This window comes from Phalangium opilio, unplaced genomic scaffold (genome assembly GCF_054372755.1).
Source record: "Phalangium opilio isolate 3A_F unplaced genomic scaffold, DU_Popi_V2 ptg000031l_1, whole genome shotgun sequence".
Classification (NCBI taxonomy): Eukaryota; Metazoa; Arthropoda; class Arachnida; order Opiliones; family Phalangiidae; genus Phalangium; species Phalangium opilio.
The window spans coordinates 11,067,769-11,088,559 of NW_028324158.1; the positions used below are offsets into that span (position 1 = coordinate 11,067,769).

The 20,791-nt window shown below is 37.4% G+C and overlaps 3 protein-coding genes across 3 annotated transcripts in view; 2 read left to right on the top strand and 1 right to left on the bottom strand.

The window, feature by feature from the left end:
* Gmd (GDP-mannose 4,6 dehydratase) overlaps window positions 1–20,791 on the bottom strand; it is a 202,612-nt gene that overhangs the window by 47,523 nt on the left and 134,298 nt on the right. The window lies entirely within an intron of this gene.
* On the top strand, window positions 1,862–3,444 carry LOC149690608 (uncharacterized). The gene is made up of 2 exons (XM_089870153.1): window positions 1,862–2,716; window positions 2,819–3,444. Exons 1-2 carry the CDS (start codon window positions 2,467–2,469, stop codon window positions 3,442–3,444), a joined length of 876 nt encoding a protein of 291 aa, XP_089726279.1. The 5' UTR covers window positions 1,862–2,466.
* LOC149690609 (uncharacterized) overlaps window positions 16,944–20,791 on the top strand; it is a 32,003-nt gene continuing 28,155 nt past the window's right edge. The window contains exons 1-2 of the mRNA XM_089870168.1: window positions 16,944–18,248; window positions 19,640–20,129. Coding sequence (XP_089726294.1) covers window positions 17,903–18,248; window positions 19,640–20,129 — 836 coding nt within the window. The 5' untranslated portion in view covers window positions 16,944–17,902. The remainder of the gene's footprint in view (window positions 18,249–19,639; window positions 20,130–20,791) is intronic.

The window sequence follows — 20,791 nt, forward strand, 5'->3', positions numbered from 1 at the left end:
TCGTGACGGGTACATTTTAAGTTACCGAGCACACCCAACATTATAGTCATGCGGGGATAGAAGACTTCTACTTGGTAGTACGCCCATGTAATAAGGGGAGACCACCGTAGGACCACACGCGCGAGGCTTAAAACGCAAAACGTGCCCTCACTCGCGGACAAGGCAACTATTTATTCCCGCTCCTATTAGTTGCTAAAACTATGTAAATGGCCACATTAACGTGTCAAAAAATGCGCAAAATGGAATAGGCCAATATGTTGATGAAGACGTAGCTCGGATTAACCAAAACAAGTTTCGCATTTCAATTGTTAAGCCTTTTTCATTTCGTATTGCACTTGTTGGACCTTGGTAATTTCGCATTTCATTTGTTAAGCCTTGGTCATTTCGCATTTAAGTTTTTAAGCCTTCGTCATTTCGCATTTTAGTTTTTAAGCCTTCGTCATTTCGCATTTTAGTTTTTAAGCCTTCGTCATTTCACATTTAAGTTTTTAAGCCTTCGTCATTTCGCATTTAAGTTTTTAAGCCTTCGTCATTTCGCATTTTAGTTGTTGACTCGATCATTCGGTGAAAAATATTTTAAAAATAGGCTTAGCAAAATTTACACCTAAGCCTTGGCAATGGGTTAAAAATATTTTGAAATTAGTCTTAACAACTACTAGGACAACATAACAATAACGCTACCAGAACAAACCATATCAATTCAATACCCATTCAAAAGTAAATTTCTTTTTTTTTCGAAAAATATGCTTTTCTTTTACAATTTTGAGTGATTTGCTAAAAAAACGAGGTTAAAAATATCACGTGGAAAAACGGGAGTTAAAAACGTTATGGCGCGCCCTACAGGGGAAAAACCGAACCAAAAAAGAAGACAAGTCATTCCAAGTAAAACTATTCAATTCATAGACAAAAAAATTGGGCGGGAAAGGTTTTTTTGAAACCCGCTATGTTATGGTCATTTAGGGGAGAGACAAAAAAGTTTGAGAAAAACGGTTTGAAATTATATTCTTTTATATTTTGTTTTTAAGTTTTACGTAACAGCGAAAGAAAATGGTTTTTGGGGAAAATTATCAGGGTGGTAATTGCTTTCCGTAACAGCGTGACAAAATGTTAAAGACTTTTAATTAAAGTTAATTAAAGAAGTTCCACCTATTTTTGTTGTACCTTGCGATTATTCAAGGTTATTATAGAAATACGTGTGCAAAAAAGACTCATCCTAAACCTAAATTAAAAATAGCCCATCGTATATACGATGTAGCTAAAAAATTCAAAAGGTTCCACATCAACCTAGTGTCCCACGGTTTCCGGATGACCTATTGACCTTGTACCCTTCAAGTAACCTTTCAAAACTGACATAACCATGCATGAGACTGACATTGATAACTTAGTTCTTTAGATGGAATTTTCAAGGAATTTCATGGGCTGAAGGAAGTTAGGATTCTTAACCATAACATAGATGTCATACGGTAGATGCTACGCGTAATTGGGCATGGGCGGTTAACCAATTATGGACATCAGTCACACCTTGCTTTTCAACGTCACAATTTTATCCCTTATCCCGTGAAATATTTCGTTTCCCGAATCGAACTCGTACAAGGTTCAGTCAAAACTCCAAATAAAAATAAAAAAACCTTTCATTGGTAGTCGAAGTCACGCGTGATAAATTCTCGAGCGCCTTCTAGCTTTAACCCTGTGTCTTATTAAGACAAAACATCGTAAGTTTTATGTAATTCCCATGAAAGATAAGACGTTTTCGCCGTAAAACAAAAAATCTCTCAGGTATATTAGGTATTTATAATCGAAATTTGATACGATGGAACTTGGGAAAATAAGAGTGCGCTGTCTGAAGCGATTATCGCGAGGGGTCGGTCATTCATGAAATCCCGTACGCTACCCGTGAAATCCAACTTTTGAAATCCGAAATCAAAAGCAAAATCAGAAATCAGGACTGAAATCACAAAATCAGTATTGAAATCACAAAATCAGTATTGAAATCACAAAATCAGTAAAGAAATCACAAAATCAGCAACGAAATCACAAAATCAGCAACGAAATCACAAAATCAGCAACGAAATCACGAAATCAGTAACGAAATCACAAAATCAGAAACGAAATCACGAAATCAGTAACGAAATCACGAAATCAATAAAGAAATCCAAAGAAAATCGGAGGTAAAATGAAATAAACAGACCCGTTTTGAAGCTTATCCGTTTTGCCACGTTTAAAAAATCGCGCCATAGCTTGAGTTACGGCTATAGCTACATCTGGTGACCATATTTACGCGGGAAAATGCCAACGCCTCACAATCACAACTAGTCGAAACGTGCTCGTGCCAGTGTTGTAGTAAAAGCTTTACAGTTTCTCGCGAGAAAGGGTAATTGCGATTTGACCGAGGATTTCGCACATTTTACTTAAATTTACGAAAAAACTATTGTTTAATAACTACGTGTTTACTGAATTTATTTCATTATGGCAAACAATGAAAATGAACAGTGTAAAAAAACTGCAAGTGAACTATTTGTGCTCAAAATGAAGGAAGAACTTCCGCCGCAAGTGTTTGCTTGTTTAATTAATACTGGTTATGATTCTTTTGAATCTATCAAGAAACTTGAAGAACCGGAAAACATTCAGAAATTAGAACAATACATCAGGGATAATAATGAGATATTTGACGAAGAAGACGCTAAGTCAATGTTTGGAGTATTTTTCAAAAGCAGAAGTAAGTTTCGATTTCTTCCTGGACATTATCATAAGCTCGAAGCTTACGCTAAAACATTAGTCGAAATGCCCAAAACGACAATGACACTGAAGAATTTCTCAGACCAGAAAGCTGCTCCTAAAAGGTACACCAAAGGTACACCAGCACGGACTTTTACCTTTTCCAAGCCCATCACCGAAATTGACCTGACAAAGAACAATGACACGCGAAACATCGAATCAACCAACAATGACATTTCAAGCAAAGAAGCGTTGAATAATTCACCAATAAATGAGAGAAGTGAAGTTTTTGAAGATGCCACAACAGAGACCGCTGATAACTTAATTATAAGTGGTCTACGACAACAAATTGAAAAATACAAGAAAAATTCGACATGTGCAAAATTCTCTAATTCCAAAGAAGGCACCAACTACGAGATTTTGTCTGGAAGTTCACAGTCTAACGGTGTTTACCGAATAAACTGTTTAGTTTGTGGGAAGATGAGTGTCTTGAACAGAACATCTTCTGGATTAGGATATAGCGCCTCAAATTTTTATAGGCACATGAAAAAATGTTTTGAAAAGCCTAAGCCTAAATTGCCGCTTGTTCAAACTACCTTACGATTTACCGAAGAGCAAATTTCCAGAAGCCCCCATGATCAAGAAGTTGTTGGAATAAACATTTCTCAAGATTCAAGCGGAAACAAGACCAAAGATGGCCCTGAAAATCGTGAAGCGGATTTTCATTAGACCTCCCTTCCAGGGAAGTAGCTGAGAAGGGAGGGTCGTCTAGCATGTCTTCCACAAACTTAAAAAGAAAAACTTTTAATTTTTCAAGAAATGAGCGAAAGAAACGCATGTTTTTGGCGGCTGCTAATGATTCTTCACAAACTAAGCTTGATGATTTCTTCCCCACTTTAAATCAAATAGAGAACATTGCTAGAGAAAATGAGGGTATTTTTAAAGATTTAAGTTTGAAGTTGAGTAACCCTGAATCAAGCATTTCACAAGCAAATCCAGCAACAAATACAAATATTGGAGGATTTCTAAAACACTTATGGAACAACTGTCATTCAAGAACTAAGAGACATTCAGAAAGCGTGAAAAAATTTAGCACGGCACTTTTTATATTTGCTGGGTCTTTGGCGTATTCTTTTGTTGTTCAAAATTTACCATCAGCTTTACCATCCTTACGACAAGTCCGACGATATCTCTCAGAGGAAAGAAATCCAATCAAAGAAGGAGAAATTCGCATAGTTCAAGTATTGGAGCACCTTAAACGTTATAAAGTACCACACAAATTTGTGTCAGTTGCTGAGGATGGAACTCGTATTCTTAGTAGAATCGATTACGACCAAGCAAGTAATACTTGTGTCGGATTTGTTAGACCATTGAATAAGAATGGTTTTCCGAATATGCAGTCCATGGAATTTTCTTCTTACGAAACAGTTGTAGAATATTTTGAAAAGGAAGCTAAGGCAAACGTAGCATACGTTTACGTGGTACAGCCACTGCACCCCAACACTCCTCCATTATGCTTAAGCGTTTTTGGGACTGACAATAAATTTTCGAGTACAGACATAATAACAAGATGGAAGACCATAATTTCCGAATGTGCAAAAGTTGGGATTACCGTTGCATCTTTTTCAAGCGATGGTGACCCGAAGCTTCTTAAAGCCATGGTTAATGAATCCTCTCTATTTGATTTACACGTGCCACGTAATCCAAACATACCAGAAGAATGGACTTGGATTTCAAACATCTCTTTAAAGCCACCATTCTACTATCAAGACCATGTTCACGAAGGAACGAAACTAAGATCCAGAATTCTTAAAGATTCAGTGGTCCTTCCAATGGGTAATGAAGTTGTTTCCATCTCGCATCTAAAAATGTTGTTGTCAACTTGTTCTAAGGCGGAGCACGGCTTAAAGGAGTCGGACCTAAACCCCAAGGATAAGCAGAATTTCGCTGCTGTTGAGCGACTTTCATCTTTTAATATCGAGCGACTCTTAACTGAGAAAATTCCCAACAGCAAAGCTACAGTTGTGTACTTAAAGATAATGAGAGCGGTAACAACATCTTTTCTGAACAAACAAAAAACATTGATTGAGAGAATTGAAGAAGTTTGGTGGGCTGTTTTTGTCTTACGGTTTTGGAGGTTATGGATAGAAAAATCAGAATTCTATAGCTTGAAAGATAACTTTGTAACTCAAAACTGTTTTTCTGGCATAGAGTTAAACGCCCACAGTCTCGTTGCTCAATGTTTAAGCGATGATAGCTGTCGAGACTTCTTATACCCTCATTTAACAGGGTCACAGGCATGTGAGAAATTATTTAGATCCTTAAGAAGTATGTCTACAGTCTTTTCTACTGTAACAAATTTTTCAATGCTCGAACTTCTTAATCGTATTCATCGCCTTGATGTCCAAGCCCAGATAGCTTGTGAAGATTTCTTAAAATTTCCAAACCAAAAGAAAGATGGCCATCGTTTTGTTAATCAAAGAGTGACCTTGAGTTTAACAATACCCACCGCTTTTGAAATTAAAATAGCCATTGAAAAAGCTAGATTGGAAGCAAAAGAAACAATTTCAATGTTAGGAATGACAGATGTTGTTGGAGTTTCAGACGCGGAACTGTTAAAGAGCGTTTTAGTGAAGGTGCGCAAACCAAAGATTGAACCTGCGCTAGAAGACTTCGAAGAAGATGAAGACGAAAATAACGATGCAATTTGTGATGTGGTACCCTCGACTACGTCGAACCTGGATTACGAAGTAGTTTCTGAGGAATATGGTGGCTTAGCAGAAGATATGGAAACAATTCACTCTTCGTGCAACAGAAACGGAGTAAGGTTTGTAAAGCGTCAAACCGATTTAAGAAGCAGTGGTCTTCCTGTGTACGACATGGTGGCGAGCGTTGGCGCAAAAAATAGCCGAACCTTGGCAAAAAGTATCAAATGCAACTCTCCATTTACCGCTTTTACTAACACAGGCGAAACTCTTTTCATAAGAAAAACCACCGCACTATGGCTATTGAATTCTCATGAAACCTTGTCAAATGACCGCTTACTTCGCGTAAGAGATAACTCTAGTCAAAGTTCAAGACATTTCTCGAAAACGACTAATACGAAACCATACAAAGCAGATGCCGTTAATGTCGGTGACTTATGTGCTTTTCGGTATGAAAAGAAATATTTAATTGGTCGAATACTACAATTTTCTTATCAGAATGGTAAAACCTCCACGAATAGAAGTTATTCTGGAAACTATGTCAATATTAAAGATGCCAATAGAATTGGAGTCCTGTGCAATTGGTATGAATCGGTGGGTGAATCGAGCTTAGAACTAAAACAATGTGATAGATTTAGTCATGGTTATTGCAGTTTATCAACATATTTTTGTACAGTTCCTGAAAATAGCTTTACATACAAAGATATGAAGATGTTTTTGTCAGAAAATATTTTTAAAGATATTGATGACTTACTAAAAAGGAAGTGATAATTATTGTACCTGATTTAAAAATGTGTATAAATAAATAAAGTGGTTTTTCTTGTAATTTACCTCCTTTTTAATTTTAATTAACACCGTATTAAAGGAAATATGCTCAGTTTTAAAAAGACCGTTGACCTACCGAGGTGCTATTTCATTAAATAAAATTATTGAATCTAAGTTTAAAAAAACATGACCAGAATGGTAGTCATATTCACGGGGAAAATCTAAAAATCCGACGAAATCACGGGGGAAATATCAAAATCCGACGAAATCACGGGGGAAATATCAAAATCCGATGAAATCAAGGAAATAAAATCAAAATCCGATGAAATCAAGGAAATAAAATCAAAATCCGATGAAATCAAGGAAATAAAATCAAAATCCGACGAAATCAATGGAATAATCTCAAAATCAGACGAAATCACTAGAAAAAAATAACAAAATCTAACGAAATCAGTTGATTTTTTTAGATTCCGAAATCAAACGAAATCCGATGAAATCAAACGAAATCCGGTGAAATCAAACGAAATCCGATGAAATCAAACGAAATCCGATGAAATCAAATTGGATTTTGAAATCCCGTACACTTTTTCATATACGTCCGACCCCTCGGATTATCGCGTCTGTTTCACGCCCCTTCAAACGGTTTTGTTTCTGTGTATTTGGAATAGGCGTACAAAAAGTTTCTGCTGATGGTTGCCATTTTTGATTTCAATGGGCTTGCTGACTATCGGAAATTTTATAGCAATTGGCACGCTTTTCACAGTGTCAGGCTCGACAATTTAAGTCTTGTACAAATACTACGGTACACGTTTCGAACCTCGAAATGGAATTCCAGATCGAACTTGATGGTGGCGAGCTATGGTTCAGATTATTGACTAGACACACAAGGTAATAATAGAACTCCAAGGATATAATAAATAAATTTGGGATGAAGGTATTACGCGTTATATTGCCTCAGTAGGTCGTCTTAACAAATGTACATTAAGCCGAATTTGAACACCTCAAGTCTTTCTCGCAGCATATTTCGGGCTGTACTACATCACGCAACCTTACTCTAGCTTCCACTCATGCTAGAAAAGATATCAATAAGGGGTCAAAAAAAAAAAAGGGTTGAATGGCGACAGGGGGGGGGGGCAATTGTTAAGTCCCTATTTAGGAAAAGAAGTTATTGGACTCTTGGATTTGTATTATTACCTTGTGCTAGATGATAAACGAAAAATAAATGAAATTGTTCCTTTTTGCAACAATTAATGGCTAAGTCTAAATCTTTCGCTCAACCTTGTGAACCCCCCCCCCACATGAGTAACAAAACAGATAAAAATGGCTTATTACCTTGTGCTAGATGATAAACGAAAAATAAATGAAATTGTTCCTTTTTGCAACAATTAATGGCTAAGTCTAAATCTTTCGCTCAACCTTGTGAACCCCCCCACATGAGTAACAAAACAGATAAAAATGGCGCCCTCTAAACTTAAGATTTTGGGCGCCTAGCTGTAGGCCTAAAAACTTTTACTTGCCGGTTTTATCTAAGAAAGTACAATTGGACAGATTGGTGAGAGAATTATCTTATTTACCCCGTATACCTGGCACCATCCATGTCTTGAACGATCTTGATAACCGCGGACTCCGAGATGTCGCGTGTATGACGCGCCTCGTGTCATGGTAGTCCGTGTCCCGTTGGCGCCCGCGTACCGCGCCTCTTTATCGGTGTAAAAACCTTATCTTTAGCGCTTTTTAAAGCGATGCCCCCAGCTAGCCCCAATCTGCACGGAAATCGAGACCATGGTACCCGGTTAATTCCTCTTATCTTACCGAGTCCGTCCCAAAAACTGTTTGCAGTTGTGCCAGTAGGGGTATCTTTAAATCAACCGTTCAATGGGCAACTCTCCGAAGTCCATGTTTTGAAGTAACAAGTCAAACTGAATTTTATTTGGCCTTGAAGTAGGATCCAGAGATCCTTGCCGTGAAATTCCGCGGCCATTTTTTTTGCAACTGTTTGGCGCTAAAAAAAACAGTTGTGTCGTGCAAACCTAACCAAGAAATTACTTCTACTTCAAGACATGGACACTACTGAACCTCTTACACTACAGCAAACTGTTCCTGGTACGAAATGGTACCCTAATTTCGGTAGCCTCCCACGAAGTTGGGAACCTGAAGCCAACGATGTCCGCGCTTTCCCCCTCCCCCCAATGCCCACTGCACTATCGCGGCACTTTTTGCTCGACTCAAAAGAACCCTACAAACTATTTAGGAGGTTTTTAGAACCCGGGCTCCCATACCGAATTTCTAAAAAGCTTTTCTTTATAAGACAAAGAGATAAAAATTGTTGTTTGGAAGTTGGACTATGGCGCCGGAGTCCCTTCCTGACAGGCAGCTGTCAACGGCTACGTACTAAGTTTTTATTTTTTCCCACCCCATCACCTACCACCTATCCATACATCCAAGACGACCCCTCCCCTTCTTATTGCTCTTTGGAAAAATGCATAGTGGCGGTATATACGTGTGTAGGCCTAAACAACGAAAGCCTCTAATGGACCATATATACTGTAAAACTTATAGAATACGTCAATTTAAAAAGAAAAAGAAAATACACTTATAAGCATCTAACATTAACAACGTATTTTTCAAAAAAGATGATCTCTGTTCGGATTAGCATATCTAGGATGCAGGAGTTGCGTCGTATTTCCACTCTATGCTTAATCATCCTTGATTTTAAGTTAAATGGTAACCAACCGCTGGCGCCATGGATGGGACAGTACCAGGGGTTCAAAGTTCAAACACTAGCCTAATGGTGAATTTGTTAATATTAAACAAAGGCGCAAAGAGACCTACACACGATGCTCGACACATAAATAAATAAAAACCACAATTTTCGATGATCTACATTTGCAACTATGGTATGAACGGAGCTCGGAGATACAGTGAAAGCTTTGCCCATATAGTTGCCGGCTTTTAAGAAGTTGCATAATCTAAAAAGCCCTGGCCCATTAAAAGCGAAAATGAGCAACTGCCATCCAGGACTTCAGATTAGAGGTCTTCCCAACAACCCCACGCAGTTAAAGCCAATTTTCAACGAGGAAAATGTACCAACAGTCAAAGCTAAAACCCATATCTTCATCCCAACTGCGACCAGCACCTCCTCTCCAAAGGAGCAAGCAGTAAATCCTCAAAGTAAAAAAAATGATAAGCAACTATTCATCCTCCTAGGACCCCATTAGTCCTGTCAAAAAATCCTAAAAGTCGAAAGGATTTTTTCTTGTTTATACTAAAGTAATAACATCGCTTTAATGACAGAGACCAGAACAGAAGACTGCAATTTAACTTTACAGGATTCGCGTTGTGTGTTTAAAAGATACGTTGGTCAAATAATGACCACGGACTATTATTAATTTATGCCTTGTTCTAACGTCACTTAGGGCACCACCCACTAAATTTTAATATTTAAACTCTTTATCACGAACGGATGTCTTGTTAGTAGATAGATTTCAGAAAAACGATAAGGTATAATATATAAAAACTTCCTTTTCACAAAGTTGGCGAACCATTCAACAAAATAAATATAAAATCTTTAATTAATATTATTATAAATATTAAATAAACATAATTATATACATTATTATTTAATAAAACAAATAAATGTCAGAGTCAGTATGGTAATAAGATATAATTATTTTAAATTTGACAACTGATGTCTTTCTTATTATTATGAATATTATAATTTATCTTAAATCGTAGTCAACTTATTTGGAGGGATAATTTTCAAAAAGTGTAAATACCCCCTTTTTAATTGTAGGCGTTAATAAATAAATACTTAAAAAATCAATTTACGGGTTTTAAGAAAGCTATAACTTATTCATGATGAAGTGTCAAACCTACACTAATCCGTCACAGTTTTTTTTGCCTTTCAAAATATAATTAGGTTATTTCTCACGTCTTTCAAAAACGTTCCTAGAGCTACTTAAGTTAGAACCAAAATCTTAACCAGACGAAAAGAAAAACAATAATAATGAAAAAATAAAAAAAAATGGGCCAAAAGCACTTCATCACGAAAATTTCGTCAGCGCGCTAAGTGTTAGAAAAAAAATTCTATGTATATCTCCAGGGAAATGGCGGGAATAAAGCTTAACCAAGAGGATGGATAATATTAACAATTTTGAGTGTTTATACGTTGTTATTTCGTATATTTCTAGCTAAGGATTTTATATAAGACTGTCCGACCCCTTGATTTACTCTGTATAGACGTAGCTGTCAAGTGGAAGACGGACGTTTGAGGTTGAGGCGTTATTAGACTAAAAGAAGAAGAGAATATGTATGAGAAAAGATGATGCGCTCTTGAGGGATGCTTGGTAGGGGAAGGGGGGGTGTAAATGTTGTATAGAGAAAACTATTAACCCTAGGCGCAAGACGCCGGGCCGGCCCCGTTTAAAAGAGATCAAGAAAAGCATCCGGTTTAGTTTAACCGAACGTAGTAACGGAGGAGGCGCGCTAGCATGCAGCGAGCGAGGGCGAGATTAAATTTAATAAACGATTTTATACCGCTGACAGCCTCGTAATGAATGACTACTTTACAAATTGACCAAGTATAAAAGAAGCTATATTAAACAAGTTGCCCATAAAGTTCTCTCCCTAGATTTAAATACAACTTCATGACGTCATATCTAGCGCCGCCACATCTATCATTTCATCAGACGGAAAGTAATTAAATACATTTTTAAATTAAATACAAATAATTTACGTATTTAAAATTAGGCTTAAAGATTCGCGTGAATTTTAATTAAAAAAAAAAAGATTATGTTCAGCGCGTGCGTGCTAATTGAACCAGGGTCAAGTTCAGCGTATAATATTAAGCCTAATTTTCAGGTAACCCTTTTGTAATTAAGGTAAAATGTTTCTGTTGATGAATTTAAGTCATGATTACGATTAAAAGCATTTTTATCTCAAAGGTTTTATCTCTAAGATACCACAGAAATGTTTGTTCTGTGTTGAATTTAAAAGAAAAAGGAGAGTGGTGTGCTTTCGCATCTCAGATTTTGCTGTTGAAGTTAAAATGGTTTTAAAATACCGGTTTGAACAATGGAAGTACCAAAAAGGAAAAAAAGCCTCCAGAGCTTCCTGCCAACCATATATCAATAGTTTTTCTTTCAAAAGGGAAAAGGTGTATAATCTTTTATGTACAGACACCTCAGCACCACCACCGTACCACCACCACCACCCTATTCGTCGCCAAACGCCCCCCTTTACCACCATTTGGGGACTATGTGTACCTTTTTCAAAAGCCCAATTCGTTCCACTATTCATTGGCAGCGCGTCCGAAGCGCTATTTCAACAAATTTTTCCTTACTTAGCGGTACCTTTCGCAAAAATATACAGAGTATAGGCATTGATAGAAGTGATAGGGCCAGAGTGCACCGTTACGGATGAGTGTTAGAACGTAGTAACTCGGAATTATGTCGATTATAAGTAAGATCATGGGTTCAAACGAACAAGAAAAAAATCGAGACATTATCAGCTCGTTTGCAGCAATTATGTTCATACTATCAGATCAGTCAGGGTTCAGTTTTAACAAATATATTTGTTTTTCTAAAAAACAACAGGTAGAATCTTAACTCTAAAACTACCACAAAAGTTAGTTCAAAATTGAAATAAATAAGTTTCTTAAATATTAAGCTATTTTGATGTAATTTATCACATTTCAAAGCTGGTAAAAATCTCTACACAAATACCAGTCACTTCAGAGCCCAGAAGAGCGCAATTACTCTAAAACCCCATTATCTCACCTTCAATCGCGCCTATTATAACTCAAAATAAACCGAAATGTTACTTAAAACATTCTTACACTCAAACCAACCCAATGCAAACATGGTCCATTCAAAAGCGCCACTTTTCAATAGAGAGAAGAAGAAAAAAACTGGTATGGTATCAACGAAACGGTTAAGGGGCATACATACATACTCTGGTATTGAAATTTTTTGAAAAGGTAAACTTTATCCGGGGAGGGTCACCACGTGGGTTTCCCCGCCATTTTTTTCCTTACCATAATCTCGACAATAGAATAGTCTGCCGCCAGGGTTGGTTCTTGGCGTGAGGATCACGCTGGCGCCCCTGTCACCGATAACAATGACCTTTAATTAACGCGCCTTATACGGTTGGCCCCGATGCGCCCCACAATCGCTGGCCAGGGAATCCAGGGGAAAACCCATAGAGGGCGCCACGACGACCCTCCAAACACCACAAAAGATTTCCCTCAAATGGTTCAGCGATAGTACAGGGCTCTCTCTCTATGTATACTTAAATATAAGTTTAGAAAACCAGGGGGGCACGGTAGTGGGCTTTAAAAGCGGGCGTGCTAGCTTACCTATATCTAAAGTTTCGTGAGTTATCGACAGACGTACCATCACCATCCTGGGGCCTGTTCCGTCTTTTGATAGTGCCAATGCATAGTTTTCGGACTAGGAGTATTTATACAATTTACACAAGGAGTTCAAGCTTCAGGATAAGCTGCCACAAGGAAGCCTGGCCTAATTGTGTAAATGGTATGAATCCTCCTAGTCTGTAAAATAAGAGAAAACCATCAGAAGCAACCCCTTCACAGAGAATAATTGCTAATATCATTTGGAACAATACTTATAGAGATCATGACAGTTTTATGCCGTTTGTTAACGCTATACTAACAAACCTAAAAGTATGTTTGTTTACGGTGTGAAAACTATACCACAAAATAAACTTTGGGATCCCTTGAGAGACGAACACGAAACGTAATATTAAAGCCTCCGTTATCTAATTAATATCTGGAAATTCATTTATTTATTTTCAAAAATGAATTAATATTACTTGACATTACTACGGAAAATAAGGCCACCCTCGTTTCTCCCTAACCTTATAGTCAAGTAACCTTGTCCCTTCTGCCTTAGCGCGTGGGACAATATCGTGACACGAGAAAGATCCTATAGAACAAGTTCGCACGATATTTATATAAAGGTGTCGGATACTTCAATAAATAATTAGAAATAAAGCGATATTTCTAGAAAAATATTCAACACGAAGAGCGGTTTACCATTGTTTGAGGATAAAAACAACTTTATGTAAACTATTCTAAAGAAAACTTGAATTATATCATATTTCCACGAAATTTACTAGAGAAGTGTCCGACACCGTATTTATATATTTACTATAAATGAAATGTTCGAAATGTATATCGTATATTATATTATTAAAACATAAAGAAACAATATATATAGAAGGTAAAGCCCTAATTAAAATTCAACAGCGGTTCTCTTATCGCGAAAAAGTACCTTTCGATATATTTTATAACTAAGTACATAAAGAGAAAACACTGAAACAACTGCAGCAACCGAGGGGTTATGGGCAGGAAGGTTTCGGTCTGACAACCTTGAGTTGTTGCTTGTTTTAGTATTCGAGTAACGATTTGCTAAAGCAGTCGTAACGAGAAGTCGATAGTTGTCGCATGCTATGAGAAAGTATTACTATTAGTACATTAACAACCAACAATGAAAATTTTGTACAGCGTGCTACTTCAAGATTTTCCTAAACACCAGCTGGAAACAAAGTATCTTAAGAAGAGACAATTAGCGGATGTCAGTTCTTAAAAAGGTCGAAATTTGCAAGGTATTTTATATGCAGATTAGCATCACCATGATTCCTTCCCACCACAACCGCATGCACACTCAAAAATTGACACTTCATTTATTTAATATTTTAAAATTATTCCACGCCTATATAATTAAAAATTAAATTCAGGGCCATTTCAAACCACCATCCAACAGTAATATGTTAGATTAGGTTAGGTTAGGTTAATCTAGACTACGTTATGTTAGTTAATTTCGATGCCTTATTTTTTTCTTCAAAATAATGCAAGTTACTATAGTCTGCGAAATACACATCAATCAGCCTTATTGTTATCCTTTTAATTGCAATTAAAAATAAACACTTAATTGTCGTAACTACTTTGAATTACAGTTAATTAATTTCGAACCATTTTCACAAACATCAAAATATCATACGACACATTTTAAAATCAAAACGCTTAATTGTCTTAATTAATTTAAATTTAAATTAGAGTTAAACTCGATCCATTTTTATAAACATCAAAATATCATACGACTCATTTATAAAATTAAAACTCGGATTTTATAAACATACGTGTTATACGCGACCATTGAACCATGACCTACGCATTCGTAAAAATATGCAAATTTTTCAATTAATAATCGGAATTACAAACAGACCAATTTGTTTCGCCAAAAAAACATGCCAACCCCCCTCCTATCAATCCAATTCAACTTAACTGTCACGTAATAAAGAAGTCGTCTTTAAAAGGCTGCAATTAACATTATACAACAATCACTAAACAGATACGGACAGCTTGATACGTTCTATAGACAATTCGAAATACGTGCAATTTTGTCATTTAAAATAAAAAGAATCTAGGTACGTTTCTTGAATGCGAATACATTTTGACGCGCGAGACATTCGTCATAACGTAAAGACTATGGTAATATCGTACGACTTACAAATTGGCTCTTTGAAGAAAAACAAATATTGGGAATTTCAATAGACGTTTTCATTACGAATCACGCGCGGGTTCGTGAGTAACTTTCATTAATATATAAATAGAATTAAAAGTGGAAGTTGCCTACGAAATCGCTCGAGGTTTGAATCGAAATGGTTGGGAAAACCAGACGGAAATAATACCGTCACGAGATTACGGATTGAGCTAGCTGCACGTGTGAGAGTTTAAAGGGATAGTACTCTAGAAATTTATTTATGTAAGGGCTTTCAATAAGCTTGAAACTTCTTAAGATTTTGATAAAGCAAGCACTTGAACACGAGTTTAGAATTAGATGCTCGCTTTCCAATCACAGTCTTGAATCTCGAGAAACTGAAAATCTAGCTTCTATCGACTTTAAAATGAAATGCTACTATCCCTTTATGGATTGAAGAAAGCTGGGAGGGGGTTATGGGTTGGGGGGGGGGAAGGAGCTTTCCTTATTGAGCGTGTTAACTGTACGCGGTTTCCTTCCGAGAGTCTCATGAAACTAATAAAAGAAGGAAGTCAAGCGTGCGCTCAAAGGTAGCCGACAATTCATTTTCCTACTCACGTAAACGCCGGCATCGCTATTTTCTCGTTAATATCAAATCTCTCCTCCCCTATCCCCCTATCCCCCTCCCCCCTCTCTCTCACTTCTCATGACATTTCAGGCCTTAAGCTGATTCGTGTAGGCCTTTGTTCTAAGTACGACCATTGAAAACAGTACCCGAAGTTGATAACTTCAAGTTTAAATGCATGCTGGCAGTTGAAGTTTGGCCAATTCATTAGTGAAAGATGGCACAAAATGTTCAGATTCAAGTCCTCGACTTCTAGTGATTTTCCCTAACTATTTCCACGGAATTTCCCCAAATATTTCCCTGGGATTTTCCCTAACGATTTCCCCTAATATTTCCATGGGATTTTCACTAACGATTTCCCCTAATATTTCCATGGGATTTTCCCTAACGATTTCCCCTAATATTTCCATGGGATTTTCCCTAACTATTTCCCAGGCTTTCCTTAAACACTACCCGGGATTTTCCTTAAACACTACCCGGGATTTTCCTTAAACACTACCCGGGATTTTCCCTAACTATGTCCTGCAATTTTCCTCAAACATTACCCGGGAGTTTCCGTAACTATTTCCTGCAATTTTCCTTAAAAATGGCCTGTGATTTTCCCTATTTACAATGATTTTCAATGACCATTTTGGTCAATAAGTGTTGGACCAACAAGGCAGACGATATTCTATTAAAGAAAATAATATCCTAATTTTCACTTTCAAGTTACGACCGTCTGACAGCAAGAGCAAGCACCTCAAGGGTTTTTAGGAGGGGGACCCTACACGATGTTTTATAGCAAGCATTCTCTTAAACTTAACGTATACGTATCGTTCGATTACCTTGAAACTATTATTAAATGATTTAGGCTTAAGAACATTGTGTCTTCCGCCGGCCGCGTTCGAGTGGCATTTTTTCAATGATGTACGATGGGAACTAATTCTTTCTTTTAAAAATTTGGGGTGTATATATTAATGTACCTGGGAGGGGGGTCGAACATCGCGCTCGCGTGCTCTTGGTTTTTACGCTTGAATGCGAGTATACGATGTTGACGATGAGTGAAATATTTCTTTATACCTTTTTGTGTTCTTGGATCTTTCCGCCGCCGTTCAGTTAATGGATTTTAATTTGCATATTTGTTAAATTACGTGTTCAGGGTTGCGTGTTTCAACTAATAAATTATTTCAATTTTCCCCCTGATTCAGCGCGTTATTAACGAAAAAAATATACATTTACTCTAATTATTGGAGTAATTTAAAATATAATTATATTAAACTTGAAGAATACTGGTTTTCATATTTGAGGAAGTATATGGCAATAGTTTTAAAATTTATCGTGTTTAACTTCGGGTCTATCTCTCACTCTATTTGCCTTCTAAAAATATCAACAAATAAAAAGAGAGGTGCTGGTGCAGGTTGCGCGGACAACCACTATTCAATAAAAGTCCCATTTGAAATTTTTACATAAAATCTCCTAACGATATCAACGGGGTCGTTAATCTGCCCACACTTTTGGACGGTATATGCATGCACGCGAGTCTAGGACATTTCCGTAGTCCAAGGACCAAAGACGAAGCTTGAGGGTCAATAAAACTAACTGGGGGGGGGGGTTGTACGTCACACCTCTAAAGGCTTCTAAAGACAAGCACTCATTGCCCATGTGCGACGGTAAAAGTGGAAGTGGCGCGAAACATCTAGGAAGGCACAACAACATACATATCGATCCCCGAAAAATTTATTCCTCTAGCTCAGTCAGTTGTGTGTGTCGCGAGCGTTTCTAGTTATGGATTCTTCCAACCCCCATTTTAGGTTATATATATGGTAGGTTACTGGTACAAATCCATCTAGACTACATTGCCACTAAGCCTAACCCTAACCCTAAAGCTTATTTATAGTCACGCCAACTCCCAGTCTAGCTGGCTGCCGCTCGCTCCTGGATGGTGAGTAGTACTCCAGAACATATCCCAAAGCAAAAGAGAGCGCTCGCCCTCCGGAAAATAACGTCCTCAAAACTCCGCCCTGGTAGCCTGGCGGACCATTCCCAGACTTAACTTACTTAACTACGAGGATCTCCAACCAACCCGAACCGATGGGAGACTGGTCCCTAATATTCTAAAGAGTAATTGAGGCTTACGAAGGGGAAGAACGCGAGGCAAAACTGGTCCGCGTTCTATAGTAAATTTTTCAACCCCCTTTGTCGTGGAAAGGAAAAACCTTGGGTTGAAAACGACGTAGCTTCGTGCTGCCACCTATTGCGCGTTCGGAATCGATACGAGGTAGAGTATTGAAGTAGCCGGACGACGCGTTCTCCGAAACTAAATCGTCGTAGACGCCTGTTCGCCAGAGTACGCGTTGTACCCCCGCCCGCTGTACTTGTAGAAACAAATTTTAGGCTTAGCTACGGTAGACGGAGGACCCATCTTCCATGGTGCAGTGTTTTGGAAGTCGGTACATGGTTAGGTAGTTGGAGGTTAAGCCTCGTTAAAAAAAAGAGGGGTTTTGTCCTCCCATTATTATTTATCTAGCGTTTTTGCACTTGGTAACAAGCGGACAAACATTCTTCAACTACCGGGTCGTTTGGAACTGCTCAACGAAAGTCAACGAGACCCGATGCGCGCCGAATTACGTTCGCCAATGTTGATTTCGTTGTCCGGGGAACACATGCAAGAGGTTGGAATGAGCGGAAGGTCCCCGGAGAGTCCCATTTCCGGTAACGGGACTGTTGGTGTTGCAACGACCATCTTGCCCAACATGACGAGAAATCATAATCACCATCATCAAATAACAAGGGCACCCGGACAGATTAATAGGGCAACTGATTTTTCAATCGCGGCAATTATGTCAAAACCCGCCGTACCGACAAACAATTCCGCGACTGAACATAACCATACACTGGTGCATCCCGGTCAAAATACACCGCCGAGGGACGATGCCAAACATTTTAAAGCTAATCAAGGTATGTTGTTAAATCTTTCATCGTTTTAAAATTAGGGTTAATAACTTGTTAATAAACAGTTGTGAGGGATGAACTCTAGTAGTATTTGACTCCCGAGGAAATTTTATTGGGCGTTATTTACTTCTCTTATGAGAAGTTTTAACGAGAAATTTAATGTTTTGAAATGTCTAGAATGTTGAATGTCTAGAACTTGAAACTATCTTTAAAATTAAGAATGTTAAATTTTAAAGAAATAAAAGGGGTGTTTTACCTGTACGGGTTTGAAGATATCTAGGTTTTTCTAATGGAAGGAGGGTAGAATTATTTATCATTTGACCCCCATTGACCTTTGGGAGGAAAATTCGTATAACTTATCCTCAACTCTCCGTTCATTTAAACCAAGAGGGGAATTTTATAATCAGCTAGACCCCTATAATAAAACAAATTTCAAACTTGAATTTTTACTGATATAAAGTGTCTAGTCTACGGTATTTAAATCAGGTAGATCTCGCGTTTAACGTCAGTACCAATCTGAGCCGAAATTTTTTAAATGGCAAACTTGAAATTTTGATTTAAAATTTATTAGCTAGGAAGAAGAAAATGTTTTAGTTGCCAACAAAATTTTTATAAAAAGATAGAGGTTTGGGGAAATACTTGGTGTCTTATCAAGATTTTCAAGTAAAATTCTGCTCATCACGGAATCAATTGACTTGAAGGTCAAAGATACGTAAATATCAATGGTTTACAGTACAAACAATTATGACTCGCGCGGTTTTAGACTTAGTACATCTGGTTTGTTTTTAGGTTTCACAATATCGCATTGCATCGTAAGGAAAAAATGTTATATGATGAATTTGAATACACAGGCATTTGACATAAAAACTGAAATTTATATCCCTGTAGATACGATTAAATATGCAAATTAGTTCCGGGGTAATTTTTATAGATATTTTTAAATTTAATTGTCCGATAATATTGTAGTAAGATTCCAAAAACTAAGCCTTCTAAAATATTAGAAGCCAATTACCAAGCTTGGAAGGGGCATGTTTAACATGGGAAAAAACCGGTTTCCTACGGAAATATTTACCCTTTCTAAAACTGCACTGGATTATAAAACACATTTAAATTAAATTAATTAATCCCCGTGTAATTACAGCAATCTAGATATTTGAGATTCACCCTCAGTAATTACGTATTATTTACATTTTTAATCGTAACTTGAAAACCATGGCCCCTAGGGCAAATTGTCAAAGAACATTTTTGACTCAAAATAGCCCAAAGAACACCCCCATACAAAGTATTTCAAAAACGGCCAATATATTAGGTCAATTTCAGTGTCAAATCATTACTTTTAGAATTAAATAAAAATTCCTTAGCATTAATTTTAATCTCTGATTTAATTATTATCTTAGGTTACGCGTCAGACGACTCTATGGAATCGTCAGACGACGTTGAAATCGTTGACATTGGCCGCGTCTCCCCTTCGTCCTCAGCCGAAGGAAATTTAGAAAGGGGATCTCCCGAAGAAAGCGTGGCGGGAGAAAGTAGCCCGAATCCGGGAGATCCCTCAGCGGCTTCGGACGGCGAAGAAACGTCGTCGAGCCGGCCGGCTTCCGTCGACGAATCGGCTAACGCCGGTGGAGGTAACGCGGAAGGCAACGGCGGAAGAGCCGGCTCTGCTAAAACAAAATCATCGGAGAAACCGGCTTCGGCTTCGAGCAAGCAAGGATCCAAAGGAAAATCAAGCGGGGGAAAATCATCCCATAATCCGTACGCAGCCGGATTGAAACCACGATGCAACAGCCTTCTACTACAAAGATCAGATTGCATGCTGGAAAATAAGGATCTTTGGGAGAAGTTTCACGAATTGGGAACTGAGATGATTATCACCAAGTCAGGAAGGTCAGTCAGTTTTGTCTTGTGTCATGCAGTTTCAAAGCATGGGGTCATGGGTCAATTTATATAGTCTTGGGTGCAAGAAATAGGGTAAATACGACCATAGAAAACAGGCAAGGTTTGGAAAACTGAGAACTCAGGGAAAAATTGTAATTATTTCGGGAAATCAGGGAAAAAAATTATAATTATTTGGACAAATCAGGGAAAAAAATTATAATTATTTGGACAAATCAGGGAAAAATTATAATTATTTCGGAAAATCAGGGAAAAATTATAATTATTTCGGAAAATCAGGGAAAAATTATAATTATTTCAGGAGATCAGGGAAAAATTATAATTATTTCGGGAAATCAGGGAAAAATTATAATTATTTCAGGAGATCAGGGAAAAATTATAATTATTTCGAAAAATCAGGGAAAAATTATAATTATTTCGGGAAATCAGGGAAAAAATTATAATTATTTCAAGAAATCAGGGAAAAAATTATAATTATTTCAGGAAATCAGGGAAAAAAATTATACTCATTTCGGGAAATTAGGGAAAAAATTATAATTATTTCGGGAAATTAGGGAAAAAATTATAATTATTTCGGGAATCAAGGAATATAATTATCTGTAAAATTCCCAGACATGGACGGGAATTCTCGTAAATCTATAGTAGTAGCATAA